Source organism: Pseudorasbora parva, chromosome 10, assembly GCF_024679245.1.
Source record: "Pseudorasbora parva isolate DD20220531a chromosome 10, ASM2467924v1, whole genome shotgun sequence".
In the NCBI taxonomy this organism is placed as follows: domain Eukaryota; kingdom Metazoa; phylum Chordata; class Actinopteri; order Cypriniformes; family Gobionidae; genus Pseudorasbora; species Pseudorasbora parva.
In genome coordinates this window covers 3,855,576-3,877,505 of record NC_090181.1, presented here as the reverse complement: position 1 = coordinate 3,877,505, position 21,930 = coordinate 3,855,576, and the positions used below count along the sequence as shown (strand labels likewise).

The 21,930-nt window shown below is 38.2% G+C and overlaps 1 protein-coding gene across 4 annotated transcripts in view; it reads left to right on the top strand.

Moving 5' to 3' along the window:
• ptpn21 (protein tyrosine phosphatase non-receptor type 21) overlaps positions 1–21,930 on the top strand; it is a 51,563-nt gene that overhangs the window by 25,467 nt on the left and 4,166 nt on the right. For 2 of the 4 annotated variants that reach the window (XM_067454902.1, XM_067454900.1), the window contains 8 exons: positions 1,685–1,763; positions 2,420–3,303; positions 5,496–6,047; positions 8,940–9,077; positions 14,378–14,596; positions 15,137–15,265; positions 17,510–17,744; positions 19,641–19,801. In XM_067454902.1, the coding sequence (XP_067311003.1) occupies positions 1,685–1,763; positions 2,420–3,303; positions 5,496–6,047; positions 8,940–9,077; positions 14,378–14,596; positions 15,137–15,265; positions 17,510–17,744; positions 19,641–19,801 (2,397 nt within the window). Of the gene's footprint in view, positions 1–1,681; positions 1,764–2,419; positions 3,304–5,495; positions 6,048–8,939; positions 9,078–14,377; positions 14,597–15,136; positions 15,266–17,509; positions 17,745–19,640; positions 19,802–21,930 lie in introns of all 4 variants that reach the window. The other 2 variants (XM_067454901.1, XM_067454899.1) reach the window with 1 other exon arrangement.

The following is a 21,930-nucleotide window of genomic DNA, read 5'->3' as shown; positions in this document are numbered from 1 at the left end:
ACACAACAGTTTTGCAATGGAGCTTTTGTAGGATGTTTCTGGAGTTTGTTGGCTCTGCATGATCTCATGTGATTTACTGTAGCTCTATTCTAAAACCTTGCTGTCTCCATGGGCAGCTCCCTTTTAAGGCAGCATCCTAACTGAAACAAACAGCATAATAAAAACAGTATATTGTCAACTTTTAATATAATTATGCTGCCTAAAGGTCCTTTCACACCGGACGCGCAACGAAAAAGCATAAAGAATAAGTGAATATTTTGCATGCGAATATTTCGCGTCAAAACCATTCACATCAGCCGCGACACGAATTTGCGACGTTTCAAAGCTCCAACATCCAAAACATTCACGGTGACAGCTGAGAAAACACGGACACTTCATCCTTCAGTGAAGACGAGCTTTTCATTTTATTTAAAGGACCGAGAAGAAGGTTTTTGGTGCAGCCAGTCTTATAGAACAGAGAGTCTGAAGGGGAGGATGCTAATCTTGTACAGGAGCTAAAACTTTATTGTGGCCGGTTCAGCACTTACTTTCTAAAGTCTGTGGGACAATTTGAGGATCTCCTCCAGAGACGGCAGCGCATCTGACGAGACAAACCGCGCACTTCAGGGACTCAATCGATCCGAGCAGATGTTTCCAGTCGAGTCACAATGTAAACATTTCAGTGCCACAGACGTAGCCTGATGGCAACACGTTCACTTTCCATAATCGCGGACACAATATTTATTAGAAAAAAAATCAACTCTTGGGTTAATTAGAGTCTCTTGAAGCATCCAAAATACATTTGGGTCCAAAAATAACAAAAACTACGACTTTATTCAGCATTGGCTTCTCTTCCGGGTTTGTGTTTAATCCTCAAATAAAGATTCGAACAGTTATGAATCAGCGAATTGATTCATGATTCATGAACAAATACGCTGTCGGTCTAAATATAAAATATCTTAAACTGTGAGGTCTTATGGGTGTGGAACGACATTAGGGTGAATCATTAATAACATAAATTTCATTTTTGGGTGAACTAACCCTTTAAGAGTGAGGCAATTGTTTATGAATGAGTCGTTGAATCTTTTACTCAACCGATTCATTCAAACAGCCAATTCCTTTTCATGAGAAATGCCATGCCTGGCAAAGGTTAAAGTTGATTGAATAGCTCGTGACATCAACTGGACATTTCGTCACCTTTGTTTCCTTTTATGTGATTGAAGCTGTTTTTTGTCGCCGCTAGAGTAAAAAAAAATCGCCATCGAAACGAAAAAAATAAATGTCGTTTTTTCGCCTCAGCACATTCGCGTTCGGTGTGGAAGCGCTCATTACACAAACAGCTGATCGGGAAAAAAAAACATTGCTCGAATTATTCGCATGTCAAAATCGCGTCCAGTGTGAAAGGGCCTTTACACTTTTGAACGAATGCTGTTTGAATGAATCACTTGAGTCAAAGATTCCATGACTAATTCATAAACAACTGCCAGACTTTTTAAGGAATTGGCTGTTTGAATGAATCGGTTGAGTGAAAGATTCAACGACTCATTCATAAACAACTGCCTCACTCTTAAAGGGTTAGTTCACCCAAAAATGAAATTTATGTTATTAATGATTCACCCTAATGTCATTCCTTAACTTTGGAACAGTTCAGGTTGTGAGTGTATTGTTTAAATAATGCTACTTATGTTTTTTTCTGATGAAGCAGCCAAAACCGCAGCCCTACATGATGCCACCTCAGATGCACTTTAACGGCCATTACACCGAACCGTACACATCTTCACAAGGTAAAGCAGGCTGAAAATGCTCTGTCTGTTCTCACTGCAAAAAAACTTCTTCTTTTTTATTTTATTTTTTCTTGGTGTCAATTACAAATATCTAAAAATTATTAAATAAAATTAACAAATTAAACCTTATTGTAAATAGGGTCTGAAAACATGTTTAAACAAGCTTAAATTCACTTCATTTAAAAAAAAAAATTCTCCAGAAAATAAGACTCATTTTGATTCTCAAGTTCATGTACACTGTATTGCCAAAAGTATTGGGACACCCCTACAAATCACTGAATTCAGGTGTTCAATCCCTTCATGGCCACAGGTGTATAAATCAAGCACTAGGCCTGCAGACGCTTCTACACACATTAGTGAAAGAATGGGTCGCTCTCAGGAGCTCAGTGAACTCAAGCGTGGGGCCGTGATAGGTTGACACCTGTGCAATAAGTCCATTCGGGAAACTTCCTCACTACTAAATATTCCACGCTCATCTGTTAGTGGGATTATAACAAAGTGGAAGCAATTGGGAACAACAGCAACTCAGTCATGAAGGGGTCAGCACATGCTGAGGGATATATTGTATTATTGTAGTCATGCCAATAAAGCTCATTTGAATTGTACTGAAAAACAAAACCTAAAATACTGACTCGACTTTCTGGTGTATCCTACAGATAATCTTTACATCAACAACCAGAATGGTTTTTACTACCATTCCCAAACCAGCCTGGACCGTTCTCCACACGAGTACAACGGCAGGATCCGGAATGGCAGCGTGTACAGCGCCCAAAGCACCAGCTCCCTCAACAACCCACAGCATTACCTGCAGCCGTCGCCCATGTCGTCCAACCCGAGCATCACCGGAAGTGATCTCATGCGGCCAGACTATGTGCCTACCCACCGCCACAGCGCCCTAATTCCACCGTCCTACCGCGCTACGCCGGATTACGAGACGGTCATGAGGCAGAAGAACCACGGTATGATCCCGTCCGCCGAGCGTCAGAGTCACTCCATGAGGAACCTCAACATTGGCAACTCGTACGCCTACAGCCGGCCTGATCCGCTCGTTTACAGCCAGCCAGAGATCCGCGAGCACGGAGCGGGACAGTATCCGTTCCACCTCAACTACAGCTTCCACAGTCCCTCTCCGTACCCCTATCCTACCGAGAGGCGCCCCGTGGTGGGTGCCGTTAGCGTCCCCGAACTCACCAACGTCCAGCTCCAACAGGCACAAGAATACCCGCCGCCCAACATCATAAGGAATCAGGTGTATTGGCCCCCTCCGCCGTATCCCTACCCTCATCCTCGACCCGCCAACAGCACGCCGGATCTGTCCCGTCACCTCTACGTCAGCAGCAGTAACCCGGATTTAATCACGCGCCGCGTGCATCACTCTGTGCAGACCTTCCAGGAGGACAGCCTGCCCGTGGCACACTCGCTGCAGGAAGTGAGCGAGCCTTTAGTCACGCCTCGCCGTCCTCACATGCACAAGCGCAACTCCATCGAGATTGCCGGTCTGGCATACGGACTGGAGAACATGAGGCTGAAGGAGAGGAAGGCAAGTACTGTGACCTTACACACATTTAAAACTATTTACTAAAATCTTTTGGTTAATTATATAGTATAATTATTTGGATTCTTACATACTTTTTAAATGTGTGTGCAGTCAAACCCTAACCCTAAAAATTATGGAATTATTTATATTATATTATTATATTATAATCCATGATTCAAGATTGAATACGTGACATCACACACATTTAAAAATATATTCAATAGCATTTGGTTATTATATTTTATTTTAACTATATATCTTAATGCTTGTATATTAAAGGTGCACTATATATACGTCATATCTGCGTTACCCTCGGTTTCCGGTTTTATTCGGTTGAAACGCTTTACTCTTAGCAGTGTGAACAAGTGTCACAGCAGCCACTAAATGAAAGGACAGAGTAGTCATAACATAATTTTCAACACACTCAAATGTATCTAATATGATAAACAGAGCTGCGTTACCTCATACTCATGACCGGAAAAGTGGAAATAGCGCCAGAAACTGTCCCCCGTCATAATAAAAGTCCCGCTGCTCGCGAGGCGTGTGTGTGCGTAACAATAACTCCACCGGCCTTGCTCAGCTCCTCAACACTTGCCTCTGCTCTGCTTCATACTACAGAAACGTTAATAATCGCATCCAGGAACGTAATTTCTATCCGAGTCCTATCCTGATTCTTTCCCACCGGCAGTGAGGTGAAGACCACATATCCCAAGATGCTGCGCTCAAACATGGCATCTTAAACTACGCCTTTGTTTTGAATAGATGACCTCTAGCGGACTGAAAAGCTGCATAGTGCACCTTTTAATGTTTTTTTATAATAATCTGTGATTCTAGATTGAACAATATGATAATTAATTTTAATTTATTTTCTTTAATTCATGTGACATTGAACATATTATAATGTATTTTATATTTGTAAGAATAATTATATAAATAAATATTTTAGATTTTTATCATTATATTATTATAATGCTTGATTTTAGATTTTAACTATATTTAAAATAACTGTTTTTATTTATTTAATTAATGTGACATTACACACATTTAAAAATATTTTGTATGCTCATATAATTGTTTTAATATATTTCATTTTTAATTTGTGAGATGCTTCAATTATTATGATTTATGTATTTTATATAATTGCATAATAATAGTAATACAAATTATTATAATAAAAAATATGGAATTAAAATTAAATGATCTGATTCAAGATTTAAATATATTCAAGATAATTCATGTTTTAAAATACACATTTAAAATAATTAAGTATTTTGATAATTATATTATTGTAAATTATAATAATTATAATTATGTTATTTTATATTCCCATCAATTTATGATTCTAGGTTTAACTATTTGAGAAAATTGATTGTTTTAAATTTATTTTATTTTATTTCATGTTGTGTCATTTTTATAAAATGTAAAACTATTTTCAACAGCATTTAGCTAATTCTTAATTATCATTTAATTCAATAATCTTAATAATTATATAATTAACTCTAATGTAATTACTAGCAATCTTCATGTTCTGGATTGAACTATGCATGAGATTTTTTTTTAAATTATTCATTTATTATTTTATCCATCAACTACCCATGTATCTCCATCTGTTGTATGTTGTTATTCACACACAAACAGTATTTTACCAATTTGTAATAATTTATATATTTAAATAAAAATCATAATCGTATAATTCTTGCATTTAAAACTTATAAACAGTATTTATATACCAATTCTTAATGTATATATTTATTTTTATTTTTAGTTATTCTTTATTTGACAGGGACAGTGGACAAAAAATATTACCCCAGAATTAGCTACACAGCTAAATTTCATCTTTTGTTCTTTGTCCATCTGTTGTCATTTAAATTTTCATTTAAATGAAAATCATAAATCATATTATTTAAATCTTACATTTAAAAAATAGAAACCGTATTTTACCAGTAAATTCATAATAATTTATATATTTAAAAAAAAATCATATAATTAATTATTACATTTAAATCGGTTTTCAACAGCATTTTGATTATTCTCAATAAGTAATACATAATATTTATATAATTACAAATGCTAAAAATTATATAAATAGTATTTAATTATTAGTAATAATCTAAGATTCTAAATTGAACTATATGTGAATAAATGTATTGTTGTTTTATTTATTTATTTATGACATTTCTGCGTCATCTACACAGGTATCCGCATCTGCGGCCGAGACTCCGCCCCCGGTTGCCCAGGCGATGACCCCTACAGCATCTGGCTCCGACATCAATGTCGTCCTGGAGGCTCCAAAGCCTGAGGACGTGGTCATTAAGGATGACGTGTTTTATGGCCACAAAAAATCCCTTTCTGACGCCACAATGTTGGTGCATAGCAGTGGTGAGGAAGAAGAGTTTGAAGACGACAGCGGCCGCCACACACCCCAGTCTCAGGATGCTGTGGGCGGTCCTGAGCATCACATGACGCCTCTGGAACGGTCACTTGGAGATCCTCCTGCTTATCCGTTCAGCCACAATATGGACAATGTCCCAACGGGACCTCTCGCATACCAGGCCCATCCGATCATCCGCAAACTGGAGGATATGGGGCAGCTGTCGCCACTTCGAGAGCCTGGACACATGATGCCCTCGGTATCAGAGGGAGATCTGAGCGGACAGGGACGCTTAAGACAGAAGAGAGACGTCTTTAAGAGACCCGTCTCTGACGTGCCACCTGCGAGAAGGAACATCGATGGCCTTCCGCCAGCAGTAAGTGCACTAATGATCAGATTTAAAGCAAGGGGGTTATTGAGGGAACTGCAGGTTTTTGAGTTACTCAAAATCATTCTGTAGCATTCACACCGGACGTGAATAATTTGGATGCGTGAACATTTTTAATCCATTCGCGCGTGAAATTTGCTTCATTCACGTGTGACATTCACGTGTGACTTTACCACTACACGACAAACGCAAATTTGCGTCATGGGAGGGGCTTCTGCCAGGCAGCGGCAGTCATCAGAAGGGCTAGCCGAATAAAAGGGTTAGTTCACCCAATAATGTAATTGATGTCATTAATTCCTCACCCTAATGTCGTTTCACCCCCGTAAGACCTCCGTTCATCTTCAGAACACAGTTTAAAATATTTTATATTTAGTCAGAGAGCTTTTCTGTTCCTCCAATGAAAGTGTATGCACACTATACTGTCCAGAAAGGGAATAAAAACATCTTCAAAGTAGTCCATATGAGACATCAGTGGGTTAATTAGAGTCTCTTGAAGCATCGGAAATACATTTTGATCCAAAAATCACAAAAACTACGACTTTATTCAGCATTGTCTTCTTGTCCGTGTTTGTTTTCAATCCTCAAATAAAGATTCAAACGGTTGTGAATCAGCAGATTGATTCAGAATTTGGATCACCAATGTCACGTGATTTCAGTTTGACACGCGATCCAAATCATGAATCAATACGCTGATTCATAACCGTAAGCTCTCAGATTTCGTAAAAAATATCTTAATTTGTGTTCTGAAGATGAATGATGGTCTTATGGGTTTAGAACTACATGAGGGTGAGGAATTCATTTTTGGGTGAACTATCCCTTTAATAAGTCTTTTTGAAATAAAGCATGTCCTGCAGTAGACTTTACCAGTCACGTTACACGAGTCGACTGATTAAGTTTAGGTTTTTACGGAAGGGCGGAAGCACACCACTTTAAAGGGAAGAAATGGCATGCGGCACAACAATCATTTTATCTTGATAATCACAATTTCATAATCGTTGGAAGCCAAAATCAAAACCAAAACTAAAATTTGATTCACCACACAGGCCTACTGCTGTTGAATTGTTTGCCAAATGTGTCGTAAAAAGACAGAGAAAGATAGTCACATGATAGTCATAATTTGGCAGTCTTTGCTGTATTTTAATATTATTACGAGGACACAAAAGATCACAATCTCTACAATTTGCTTGAAAAGTAGATCACAATATAAAATCGTCAGATTGCCCACCCCCTACTTTACAGCAGATCAAATCCTTGTTTAATATTTTCCAAATATTTAATTTGAATGTCCATTTATCTTTAATATTTAGCCACTTATTTATGACATAAATGCTACAGCCACTGTAATTTCAGTGGATATTAAAACATGCAAACTCAGAGGGAATGTTTTTTTTTTTTTTTTGAGAAATCGAGAAATTATTTGATATGAATCTGGTGAAATGGCGCATGTTGCATTCTCAGATGGATGTTTTAAGCAACACAAACTCACAGCATATGCAGAAAGATGGAGTTTGAGATGCCCCACACATGTAAATGATCACAGTAACAGTAATGATAACCCTTTCAAACACAAAGCGCGTCACACTTTATATGTGTTCCCAAGTATGTAAAATGTGATGTATGCTGATTGGAATTTGTGTTTTTGCATTTTACCCAAGTACACACACACACACACACACACACACACACACCTGAGACTGAGATAGAGCTTAGATCTTGACCGTGCCATCACTTCCTGTAGGTGAGGTCAAATGTACATCTGACAATGAAAAGTGCAGAGATTTGAGTGGGTCAGAAATTATTTTGTTTTTACTTCATTAAGTTTTTTTTGTAGAAAGCCTTTCTTTAAAGGGAATTTTGTTTTCTATACATTGTATCTTCTTAATTTTAATCAATGTTTCATCAGCCAATTGCCTGAATTTAATAAACATGAAGCAAATAAGCTATAGCAGACAATAATCATGACATGAAGGCCCGGAGCGATCACTTTCATTGCACATGAACTGGAGCGCATTTCATAAACCGAAACTCAGCAGGCTACTTGCCTCACAGACATGAGAAATATGTGTATAGAAAGCTTGAAATGTCTACTTTTAAACGAAACAATTCGAAACGAAAAGAAATTGGCTAGTTAAGCAAAACACACTGTTCACACGAGCAGCTCATGACTCAGAGTGTTTCTATTACGTATCTATTAATATTAACAGACTCGTTTGCTGTATGTGCTGTGAGTTTAACACAAATTTTTAGACTAATCCGGACTTGTGCAACTTTTTACGCATTTGTTTCTTAGTTGTATTATTAGTTCTTACTTTTAAAAAAAAAATATTATTATTTCTGATTATGGCATAACTTTCTGCCCATCCAATTAGGCTAATAAATTAATTATTAAAAAAACATAAATGCTTGATCAGGGATAGTAGTGGGAAATATAGGCCCGACCCATGGGCCAAGTTCGGGCTCGGGCAGAGAATCTGAACTCTAGGCTGAGATACTGAGACTCACCTGCAATCTTACACTTTTCTAAATCTACTCACCTACAAGTTCGACTTTCTAACTATTCATTAAGGCCACAATTGCCCCATAAAAAGGATCAATTCCAGTAATTTGATAAAGGAAATCCATGTATTTGCATATGACCCAACTAGTGATGCTTTTATTTTCCTTTCGTCTGCATGTAGAGTAGGTGTTTGTGCCCTGGGGTGAGGCCGGAAACTTGACTTTATACATGTGACTTGAAGAATGTCGCCCAACAGGCCGTTCGACCTGAACAGCTGCATTCTGCTAAAGAGCACAACTCTTCCCGTACGTCTCAGATCCTGATCCTCAGACTCTGTTTCCCTCTCTCTCTTTCTCTCTCTCTCTCTCTCCATCGCTATGAAGGGCATGAAGAAAGGACGCTCGGAGATCAAGAAGGTGGGACCCCTGAAGCTCGCGGCTCTTAATGGCCTGACCCTGTCCAGAATGCCACTTCCCGATGAAGGGAAGGACGACCCAGAGAACGCATCTAATGATGAGAGGGTAAGTACTGCTTTCAGTTTCACTGCTGGGGGTTAAAACGATGGTTAGTGATCAACTTACTTAATGTTTTGATCTTGGAAAAATATTATATTTTTCTGTTTTGCGAGTAAAGCTGGAGTGTTTATTAATAAATCAGGTTATTTCCTGGTGGTGAGGTTTAAACACAATCTAATTTCATTAAGATGTCTGTTGTGATGTTAAATAAAGCATTAAAAACTGAAGATTTCTGCGGGAAACTTACGGACACATTGTCCTCTCATGCTGTTACAGATATAGCAATTTGCCTCTACCTCTGCACAAGAACACATTTAAGGGCTCGGCAGTACGATCATTTCACTCGCATTTGCAACTGTAAATAGATGTGTGTGAACAGTACAATGTCTTTTGGAGCATGTGTGCGAATAAAAAATCCCTGTTGATCAGCTTTCTTTAATGTAAGCTCATAAAAAGTCTGCAATACCTAAATGGTATAACAAGCACAGAGGTGGGTAGAGTAGCCAAAATCTTTACTCAAGTAAAAGTACAAGTACTTACGGAAATATTTACTCAAGTAAAAGTAAAAGTAACAATCGTAATAGTTACATGAGTAAGAGTAAAAAATATATTCAATGAAAAACTACTCAAGTACTTAGTTACTAGTTACTTTCGATCTGATTGATAAGAAGCGAAAACCCTGAATTTCAGACTACTTAGAGAGCTTTCACACACCTGTGTGTGTGTGTGTGTGTGTGTGTGTGTGTGTGTGTGTGTGTGTGTGTGTGTGTGTGTGTGTGTAATGATTAAACAGTTTAAATTAATGGTGTGCTGGGCTAACCACAGCTCTTTATAAAACATGCTTTGTTCTTATATTTTTATAAGTATTTGCATTCTTTAGGTAGGAATAAAATACAGCCCCATTTTTTATGTATAGCCTTCACTTCAGACTGTTGTCTGTCCGGATTTGTGTACAAATGCAAGACGTCACATTAGGCTTTTCAGTTGGTTTCGGGTTTAGCCTGATCTCATAGGAAAACCATACAATAAAAAGTGAAATGTCCACTGGGTGGCGCTAAAAGCTTAGTTTTTTTTCCGGAACAGATTTGCGTAAATCTGGCATGTTTTGTCATGTTGGATTTTTAACATACGCTCACACTACACCCTAAACCTACCCGATAGTGATAACAAAAGCAAATGTGACAAAAATAAAATTGTGTCCATGTATTTTTAGCTTATGTTTTTGACTCGTCTTAGAGCTTTTTTATCATGACTCGTTCTTCACGGGTTCGTTCCCAAGCTTTTCGCATTGCAAATACAAATCTGTATCAGCTGAGCTATCGAGCAAGTTTGGTGAATCAGAAAAAGATATGTAAATGTGCAGATGTGAACGTTTGTTTGTGGACGTGTGTTGTTTGGAGGATTCAAACGATTTGTCATTGCTTGCAAGAGTGCGGAAAACACTCGGACAGTGTGTGAAATAGTATTACAATAAAGGAAAAGTGCCCAAATTACCATTAATAGTGTTCAAATATAAACATCATTGTTACTTACCGCTATGTTTTCTCAGGTTGGAGCTGGAATTCTTGTATGCTGAGATGTCAGTTCGTTTTGGTGAACACAGCATGCATTAAATTATGAAACTGTTCTTTTTGACATCTTGGAGTGAAAACATAATAAGAATAAACTTTATTTTATATAGCGCCTTTAAATGTTACATCTCAAAGCACTTTACATAGAAATACACATAACATTACAGGCATTAAAAAATAAAAAATAAAAAATAAAAAGACAGCAACAAAGTAGACAAATGAATCACATAAAAGCTATCCTAAAATAATATGTTTTGAGTGATGATTTAAAAACACTAAGGGATTCTGCATTCCTAATCTCAGAGGGCAGGGAATTCCACAACTTAGGAGCCAAAGTAGAAAAAGCCCGATCACCCATAGTTTTCAACCGTGCTGTTTGGACAGTTAAAAGACCAGCTTCAGAGGAGCGTAAAGCACGTGTTGGTGTATAGAGAGTTAAAAGCTCACACAAATAATTAGGGGCCAAATTATTCAAGGCCTTATACGTGAGCATTAAAATTTTAAAATCAATACGAAAACTAACAGGAAGCCAGTGCAATTTTTGCAGGATTGGAGTAATGTGCTCCCTTGCACTGGTCCTAGTTAGAATTCTAGCAGCTGAATTTTGTACCAACTGTAATTTATTCAGTGTAGCTTTAGAAACTCCAGCCAGCAATGCGTTACAATAATCAATGCGTGAAAAAACAAAAGTGTTGATTAGCTTTTCTGCCACAGAGAAGGTCAACATGGGACGTAATTTTGCAATGTTTTTTAGATGAAAAAATGATGTTTTGACTGTGTTACGAACCTGATGGTCAAATGTTAAGTTGGCATCAAATATCACCCCCAGATTTTTCAGTTTAGTTTGAAATTGTAAAGCAGAGCCACTATTATCTTGGAGTGAAAACATAGCCTGAACTTGAGGCCACGTATGGGTGATCTGCGTCCCGTAGCTCTCACACATCTCCCTCTGCTTCGGCCATCATCTTCTGACTAAACGCGCGCTAATTATATGTGGGTGATGCGTATCCACTTCTCGCGAAGCAGCCTCTCCAACGTTTCGCGAGACTTGCAAACTCATATTAACTTATTAAAATATATATTATTAATTATTACCATTGACAGTAGCGGAGGAACGTCACCGAATGTTACGAAGTAAAAGTACAGTTTTTTTTCACAAGAAAAGTACTTGAGTAAAAGTATTTTTAAATATACTCTAAAAAATGTACTCAAGTAAATGTAACGAAGTAAAAGTAATTCGTTACTACCCACCTCTGAACAAGCGTCCTATCATTGCTTATTAGTGTCTTATATTATGGGGATGAAAATACATAAATCTTAGTGATTATTAACCTTCAAAAGGCTATGATTTCATTACATTTAATGTGAGCGCTTTTGTACGTTCAGGCTCTCGCAATCAATAAATAGCTCACATTTATGCTTATGAACTAATACTGATCAATTATGACTGTTTACTTTACAGTGTTTATATTGTAATATGTTGTATACGGTTGTAAGAACACATATTTTATCTTAATTTGAATGACCTCCTGCAATAATAAAGCATATACATTTCAAAATAAGAGTCCTGTGTATTTCGGGATTGTTTATTAAATAAGTCAGGCAGTGTGTCCAATCCCCAATTTAGTTTCATTACCTTAAGTAGCAAACTAAAACTGAAATGAAAATTTACAAAAACTATAAAGACATAAAATAAAATAAAATAAAATAAAATAAAAAGACAAAACAACAGAATTATTATACATTTTATCTCAAATTAAAATGAAAGCAGAATTAAATTGAAATCAAAGTATAAACAAAAACCATATTAGTATTTCAGTGATTCTAAAATAACACTAAATATGTGTGTGTTTATGTATGTATGTGTGTTCACACACACACACACACACACACACACACACACACACACACACACACACACACACACACACACACACACACACACACACATATACATACATACATACAGCTCTGGAAAAAATTAAAAGACCACTTAACATGGATTTCCCAATGTTAAGTGGTCTCTTAATTTTTTCCAGAGCTGTATATTTATGTATTTGAAACTGTACTTTTACAGTTTTATATACATTTATACAGGTAGTGCAGAATTATTAGGCAAATGAGTATTTTGACCACAAGTTGTCTTACTCCAAGCTGTATAGGCTGGAAAGCCTACTACCAATTAAGCATATTAGGTGATGTGCATCTCTGTAATGAGAAGGGGTGTGGTCTAATGACATCAACACCCTATATCAGGTGTGCATAATTATTAGGCAACTTCCTTTCCTTTGGCAAAATGGGTCAAAAGAAGGACTTAAAAGGCTCAGAAAAGTCAAAAATAGTGAGATATATTGCAGAGGGATGCAGCAGTCTTAAAATAGCCAAGCTTCTGAAGCGCGATCATCGAACAATCAAGCGTTTCATTCAAAATAGTCAACAGGGTCGCAAGAAGCGTGTGGAAAAACCAAGGCGCAAAATAACTGCCCGTGAACTGAGAAAAGTCAAGCGTGCAGCTGCCAAGATGCCACTTGCCACCAGTTTGGCCATATTTCAGAGCTGCAACATCACTGGAGTGCCCAAAAGCACAAGGTGTGCAATACTCAGAGACATGGCCAAGGTAAGAAAGGCAGAAAGTCGACCACCACTGAACAAGACACACAAGCTGAAACGTCAAGACTGGGCCAAGAAATATCTCAAGACTGATTTTTCTAAGGTTTTATGGACTGATGAAATGAGAGTGAGTCTTGATGGGCCAGATGGATGGGCCTGTGGCTGGATTGGTAAAGGGCAGAGAGCTCCAGTCCGACTCAGACGCCAGCAAGGTGGAGGTGGAGTACTGGTTTGGGCTGGTATCATCAAAGATGAGCTTGTGGGGCCTTTTCGGGTTGAGGATGGAGTCAAGCTCAACTCCCAGTCCTACTGCCAGTTTCTGGAAGACACCTTCTTCAAGCAGTGGTACAGGAAGAAGTCTGCAGAAGAAGAAAATCTAATGATATGGCCTCCTTGTTCACCTGATCTGAACCCCATTGAGAACCTGTGGTCCATCATCAAATGTGCGATTTACAAGGAGGGAAAACAGTACACCTCTCTGAACAGTGTCTGGGAGGCTGTGGTTGCAGCTGCACGCAATGTTGATGGTGAACAGATCAAAACACTGACAGAATCCATGGATGGCAGGCTTTTGAGTGTCCTTGCAAAGAAAGGTGGCTATATTGGTCACTGATTTGTTTTTGTTTGGTTTTTGAATGTCAGAAATGTATATTTGTAAATGTTGAGATGTTATATTGGTTTCACTGGTAAAAATAAATAATTGAAATGGGTATAAATTTGTTTTTTGTTAAGTTGCCTAATAATTATGCACAGTAATAGTCACCTGCACACACAGATATCCCCCTAAAATAGCTAAAACTAAAACTTCCAAAAATATATAGCTTTGATATTAATGAGTTTTTTGTGTTCATTGAGAACATGGTTGTTCAATAATAAAATTAATCCTCATAAATACAACTTGCCTAATCATTCTGCACTCCCTGTAGTGAAGTCAACTATGAATGTAAACATTGTTTTAATGAATCATTATCAACTAGCAGTTCTGTTGAGGACAGTGTTTAGTGGTATAGCAACTAAAATACTAATTGAGTGGGGAATTTTGAGAGTGAAGTGTACTTTCGCTGTTAGCGTACTCTTGGGCATCACGGGCTGAACAGAGCCTCACGTCCTGTGTGTTTCCTGCAGTGTAAGATACTGGAGCAGCGAGTGGAGCAGGGGATGGTGTTCACCGAGTACGAGCAGGTGCCCAAGAAGCGGCCCAACTGTGAGTGCACCATCGCTCAGATGCCCGAGAATAGCGACAGGAACCGCTTCCAGGATGTCCTGCCCTACGACGAAACGCGCGTGGAGCTTGTGCCCACTAAAGAGAACAACACAGGCTACATCAACGCCTCACACATCAGGGTAAGCTGTGCTGATTCAGTCGTCCATAACAATTTTGCTTTGATACTTCAGGTCAGTGTATTAAATGTGTTGAAACTTTGCTGTTTTTGTAAGACATCATAAAATTAGAGGTCTTAAACTTTGAGGCTTGGTAGTCTTTCAATAAGCACAAACCAAAAAACTTAAAATTGCCCTAAAATTGATTGTAATAACTGTAATTAACTGTAATTCTAGGGATCTAGTTTAAGGGTTAGTGAAACAATCGTCTTCCCTGATGGTGGCGCTACAGTGATCAAAATAAAAATGGGCAAATTGTATGGTTCTAGATCAGGTTCTATAACAGTTATAAATGTTAAACTGCTAAATTTCTATTGTAAATTACCTGAAATAGCGTAGGTTTAGGTTCGTTCAAGATTGCTAAATTATGCATATATTTTTTATTAAGGTCTTACAAGTACTTGAACCCAATAACTGATGTTTGCAGCTATATTTTGTATATGAGTTAATTTATATCAGATTAAACAGCCTTCATATTGTGATTTGTGCACCTGTGTTTGCCAGGTTACGGTACGAGGTAAAGAGTGGAGTTATATCGCATCTCAGGGTCCGCTTTCCAGCACCTGCCAGGACTTCTGGCAAATGGTTTGGGAACAAGGAGTTGCCATCATCGCCATGGTCACAGCAGAGGAGGTGAAAATTGAAAACAGCTCTGCATGCACGCAAAGGGAATGTGTTTTACACAATGCATTTATTACAATGCACAAGCTTGCCATTTTGTTTAAATTCCAATCCTGATTTAAGGAGGTTGTGTGTGTGTGTGTGTGTGTGTGTGTGTGTGTGTGTGTGTGTGTGTGTGTGTGTGTGTGTGTGTGTGTGTGTGTGTGTGTGTGTGTGTGTGTGTGTGTGTGTGTGTGTGTGTGAATCAGATACAGTACGCCAAAAAATCTCTACAACTAATGCTGTAAACTATAACTTGTTTTCACACCGAGAACATTAAATATTAAAGGTCCATAACACACAATTTCTGCCATTCTCATGTTAATCTTGAGTACCTATAGAGTAGTAATGCATCATTCATATTTCGAAGAGTCTTTAGTTTTGTCATTTTTCTAAAAGACAGATACACTGTACCGATTCTTTTAGAAAACAGCCAAGCTTGTGGAGGCGTGCAGTGAGCGGAGCTAAAGAGATAGGAGCACACACACACAATGCATCATGGCATTATCCCTGGATAACTTTAAATTCACTAAACATTGGTGTTGTTCACATTATATGCCAACAACTTTCACTCACTGTTTGTGATTTTCACTCATGACCGAGAACAAACACACACACTTGCAGAACTCCGGAAACACAAACTGCATCCACTGTTCGCTTAACCTGACTTAAGCCCCGTTTCCACCACAGGAACTTTACCCTGGAACTAGGAACTTTGGGTGGTACTTCGTGTGTTTAGACCGCAGGAACCAGGGTATAAATGAAGTTCCGGGTAAATATTTCCCCCTCCAAACGGCCCTGCTCGCGAGGTAGTACTTTTTCAAAGTTCAGGAACTTTCGAGGGCGGGACTTGGGCGCTGAACATGCTGATTGGTTGAGCTCAGGCAGCATTTTAGTTCAACCGGCATTTTTCAAAGTCTTTTGCGAGGTTCGTTCTGCGTTCAGTAAATATCAGTCTTGCTCTCTGTCTGGTGGCGCGCGGTCGTCTCAGCCATCTCACGGTCAATGTCCGTAATAGCTGATAATAATATACATTGTCATTTTAAATCTAGCTTTACAAGCTTTCTGAATATGCTGCATGCTGCTGAATCTGCATATTAGTGCTCTTTTCTGTCGTTGTTAATTACCTCTTTAGTAAACCTATACATAACCAGCAAAAGCAGCACAGCTTGACTCTCTTCCATACTCGTTATTAATTTTTTTTCACCATGTAAACGACCTGACCGATTACTTTTAAGTGTGTGTCCTTACATGACGTGACGGCGCGCGCCGCGCTCATGTTGACAAGAGAGGAAAGTTAATTTTTCTGAGGGGTAAACTTTTTATTTCGTAAGTTATGAAGATAATGTTGGAGTAATGACACAGCGTATATTCCCCCAGGCAGTTTTTACTTTAACTGCGCCTGACAGAAGATTTTTTTTTCTGAGATGATTATTACACTTTACAACAAATAGCTATAAATAATACTGTATTAGTCCCTGTGGCCGTCAAGAGTTGCTATGGCTACAGTTAACACACTCCAGCTGCTGGAGAAAACAGCGTTGACATTTTTGGTGCGGCAGACAAACTGCATGTGACAAAATGATTGCGATTGAAAGTCATCACATGTAAACACCAGATCGGTTTAGATAACGTCTCATGTAAACAGTTCACTAAATCTTTCAATCGGTACACTTAAAAATGATTACTGTCCTTCACTGATTTGGAGGAGCAGTCGCGCGCAGTCCTACATCACCGGACTAATTTGCCTAATCTTCTCGGAACTTTGTCGCGGTGGAAACGCAGACAGCTGCAGGTCTGGGGGGAGAAAAGTTCCTGTAAAAAAGTTCCTGGTACAAATTGTTCCGGGTAATTTTGGTGGAAACGGGGCTTTATTTGGGAAGCTGAACAAGGTGATATTTCCCTCACAACCAGAAACACACTTTTTTAGTGACATTGTTGATTTTGTGTCTTAAAATAAAATGCCAGCGCCGCCAACGGCTCCCGTAACCCAGACGAAGCTCTTTGATGGACACGCTCTTGCTCTCGTTCTAGTGTGTGTGCATGCATTAGACACACCCCTTTAAAGAACAAGTAAAAATATAATGAATATATGTATAATATGTAATCTAGTGTAGATATTTATCAAAATTATTCGTCAATTATTTTTCTTGCTGACTGTCGAGTTCATGGTCATCGAGTTTATCGAACTGGCTTGTTTTGTTTTCTGACCTGCAGGAAGGAGGTCGTGAGAAGAGTTTCCGCTATTGGCCTCGCCTGGGCTCCCGCCACAACACTGTTACTTATGGACGATTTAAGATCACCACGCGCTTCCGTACGGACTCAGGGTGCTACGCCACAACGGGCCTGAAGATCAAACATCTCCTCACGGGACAGGAGCGAACCGTCTGGCACCTGCAGTACACGGACTGGCCCGATCACAGCTGCCCCGAGGACTTTAAAGGCTTTCTTTGTAAGTACAACACAGATCAGGGGCTTTCTTTAGATCAAACACCACTGATTTATACACTGAAGACATCACAGGTGGTGTTAGTATCTGCAAATGAAAAAACATGAAAAACTGAAAAAGTTTTCTGTCATGTTGTCTGGACTAATTTCTCTGTTAGTAACCCAGAAAGAACATTGAAAGTATTCTCTTAAATTGTTTAACGTTGCAGTAAGGAATGCTGAATGTCTCAAATATCTTCAGGGCATATTTCCATGACATATATACCCGACAAACATAAAAAATATGCAAAATATATGCAATATGTAATGACAAATTTGTCCTGTCAAAAACTATTTGCTCGCATATTTTTATGTAATTAGTCGCACCTAAAAAAAATTATTGTATTAATTTCACATTTAATCTTCAAATTAATGTAGAAACAACATAGACAATATATGTTAAATATTTGTCTATCATGGCTTTTTTTTTTATGAAAGCCAGTATCATTGATACACCTATTGATATATCTGTTTTTTTTCCAACATTTATTAAGTTTAAAAAAAACATTAAGAAAAAAGATATTTAAGTAATTTTACATAAACACACACACACACACGTGCATGCATAATGCATATACTATGTATGTAGTTAGTGAGTCAGTCAGTCTATATATAGTTTTAGGGTCAAGTGCACTATAAAGGCGCACTTAAAACCCTTTAATTTTTTCAAAAAACGACAGTGCGCCTTATAATCCAGAGCGCCTTCTATATGGATCAAGGCGCTCTGTCAAAATGTTTCACCATGAAAAACCAATAAAAACAATTTAATAATAATAAAATGTTTAAGTACGACTGGTAAACTACAAAGCCGCACCACATCTCTACAGTCACTATTCGAAGGAAGGCAGCAGCGCTAGCACGGGACATGAACATCGGTGAATTTCAAGGCGGTCCTTTTTGGTGCTTCCGTTTTATGAAAACGCGTACTCTCTCCATCCGCACACAAACTACCGTCTCGCAGCAACTGCCAAAAGATTACCAAGGCTGGGAGATATTGTTTACATGTACATCATTTGAACAACATTACCATGGGAGTGAGTGGAGTTGTTAATGGTTAATAAAGTTTGACTTTATCTGACTGTTTTGTTGACATTCCCTTTAGCACAGCTCCATCTAGTGGATGCTTAACGCAAACCCAGTCAAATGTTTGACTGCAGTATCTTCTATTCTATGCGCCTTATAATCCGGTGCGCCCTATATATGAAAACAGTTCTATAATAGGCCATTCATTGAAGGTGCGCCTTATAATCCGGTGCGCCTTATAGTGCGGAAAATACGGTACTATAGTTTTAAAGTCATAAATATTTTGCAGATTAAATGTGTTTAATGTTCTTAAATGGACTGCATTTATACAGCGCTTTTAACAGACCCTATGGCCATCCAAAGCGCTTTACATTTTGCCTCACATTCACCCATTCATACACCGACGGCCACGTCAGCCATGTAAGGCACCATTCAGCTCATCGGGAGCAGCTGGGGTTAGGTGTTTTGCTCATGGACACTTCAACACTTGGTCAGGTGGAACCGGGGATTGAACCACCAACCTTTTGGTTTGTAGACAACCTACATGAACAAACTACAAGAGTCACTGCCGCCCTCCAACTTAGCCCTATGCATAAACATAATATCACAACATCTTATTGTGCCTAAAATACGCTTTATTTTCTTGGAGCACAATATAATTTCTGTGTGAAATATGACCTGGACATGTTAAGAGGTTTTTGCCTTGTAATGTTTGAAGAAACAGTATTTTGGTGATGTTTATCGTGCATGACTTTATGCTGCACAACTGTTCTTGCAGTGTGCCTCGAGTGTTTTAGCCTGGCGTGGCTCTTTAAACTGCTCTATTTCTGTGTCTCAGCGTACTTGGAGGAGATCCAGTCCGTGAGGCGACACACAAACAGCTCCAGCGATCCAAAGAACACAAACCTGCCGGTTCTGGTGCACTGCAGCGCAGGGGTGGGACGCACTGGTGTGGTCATTCTGTCTGAGATCATGATCGCTTGTCTGGAACATAATGAGGTACATATGTCCTGTGCTTACAGTGGCATGAATGCATGACACAATTAGTGCATTTCAGGGTAAAATGCTCTCGGTTACCAGGGTAAACTACATGCCGTTGGCATCAGGGCCGAAAAAGAAATGTTACACGTCTGCTTCAGCTTGCAAAACACATGGTTGCTAGGAATAGAGATGACGGCATTCTGTGCAGATGTCAGCATGTGGCCGGACAGGTTTGTACTACACTTAGACCTGAGTCGCATTATACGGCACATTTAACATTCACATGACGAAAGCCCGGCTGTGAGGGAAGGAAGTGCAGATTCTGGTGCTGTTATGTAACAATCGTTAAGCCATCAAAACATGCTTTTCACAATTTGCGGTTAACATTGTGAAAATTTGACCCTAGGGATCATAAATATGGCTTATAGGGTTTGAGAATTTGTTTATAATATTAATAGTGTACATCACAACTTGATTTATTTTGCTGGAAATTTAACAGAGACAATTATTTATTAAAATGAAAATGCCCATTTTTGGATAACTAACTAATACATTTACAAATCAAATAAAACGTGTGAATTTAAATTAAATCTTTATGTATTTAATTATTTAAATGATTTAAGAATTTATTAAAATTAATATGTATATAAATTATATCAGTGCAAAAATGGCTTCATAATATGACACATTAATACGAAATGTTGTTTAATTAAACGTAATTAAAATAATTTAATGATATTCTTATTTAATATTTTATATATTATGTTATTCTTTATATAATCAATATTTTTATAATTTTTATAAATGATTTGTTGCGAATTATTAAATCCGTCTAATATCAGTGCAAAACAGATACATGCTATAAGTCATGAGTTCAAACCCAGTTATTCATTTTTAATTATATTTTTTAATTATTCTACATTACTATTAAATTGTATTTAATTAAATGTAAATAAATTATTTATATATTTTAATGATCTATAATTATATGATTATTGTTTTTATTTTTTATTGACCTTTTTATATACAATATATTTAATACTTTTGTGTGAAAATAATTTGTTTCAAATAAATAAATCCATCTGAAATAGTGCAAAACAGATTCAAACCCAAAGTTGTTAAAATTTAATAATTGTTTTACAAAAGCAGAAATAAGCCATTTTAAATAAAGATCCAGGTTTAAGCAAATAAATAAATAAATCACGACATTAACATTTTGGGAAATTAGGAAATATTTACGAGATCGTTAATTTAGTGCATATTTTGTTCTCATGTCACAAGTAATAATATCAACCCAAGGTTTACTGAGTTTAACACGATTCTTTTGTAGTGTGGTTTTTGGTGCAATTTACTAAAATAAATATCATCACCTGTGCACATTAGCCCACTTCTTCTCAACGCTTTTTGCTGTTGGTTTATAGAACAATTACACCGAGCCACCCTCTGTTGTTTCAAAGAATAGCACAACGGCGAGCACGTCAAGTATAAACGCCTCGTCCGTTTGGGTAGGAGCGCGCACAGTCAGCGGAGACAGGCGAAAGTATAAATAAGGCTTGAGACGCGGCGCTGCGCGGAGCTGAGCTTCAAGGCTTGGGTGCGACACCCTTAAGACATAAAAGAGACGAGAGGCTAGTATTTCGGTGCGTCTTAATCAGCTCCCTAGTTCAGTAGTCAGGGCACTGATCAGGACATATCGGTAAGTCAATGGGCTGATCCCTGATCAGTGCCCTGACTACTGACGGAGCAGATTGAGGCGCACGCATTGTGAAGATCGATATTTGTAGCCTGCCTGACACGGTATTTTCACAGACGTCGCATCTCTCATAGACTACAGTAGCCAATTTAAAATGGCACATGCATCCGTTATATTCTCAATTTAAGTTACAAAGCAATCCCTGTAAAGTGTTTAGGTTAACTATAGAAGAGACCGGGATTAGTGTGTGTTGCACTGGCACGACTCGCAGCGGGGCGCGTGGCATCAGGATGGTTTCGCATTAAATTAACGGCATTTAGGAGATTATCCACTCATTTTCCCTCGGCCTTTATTTGAGACCGGACTTTATTTGTTCGTGCTGACCACGCCCCCGGCCACTATCAGAGGCCCGGCGTTTATTTGACTACAGGCTTTTATTTGAGGAAATACGGTA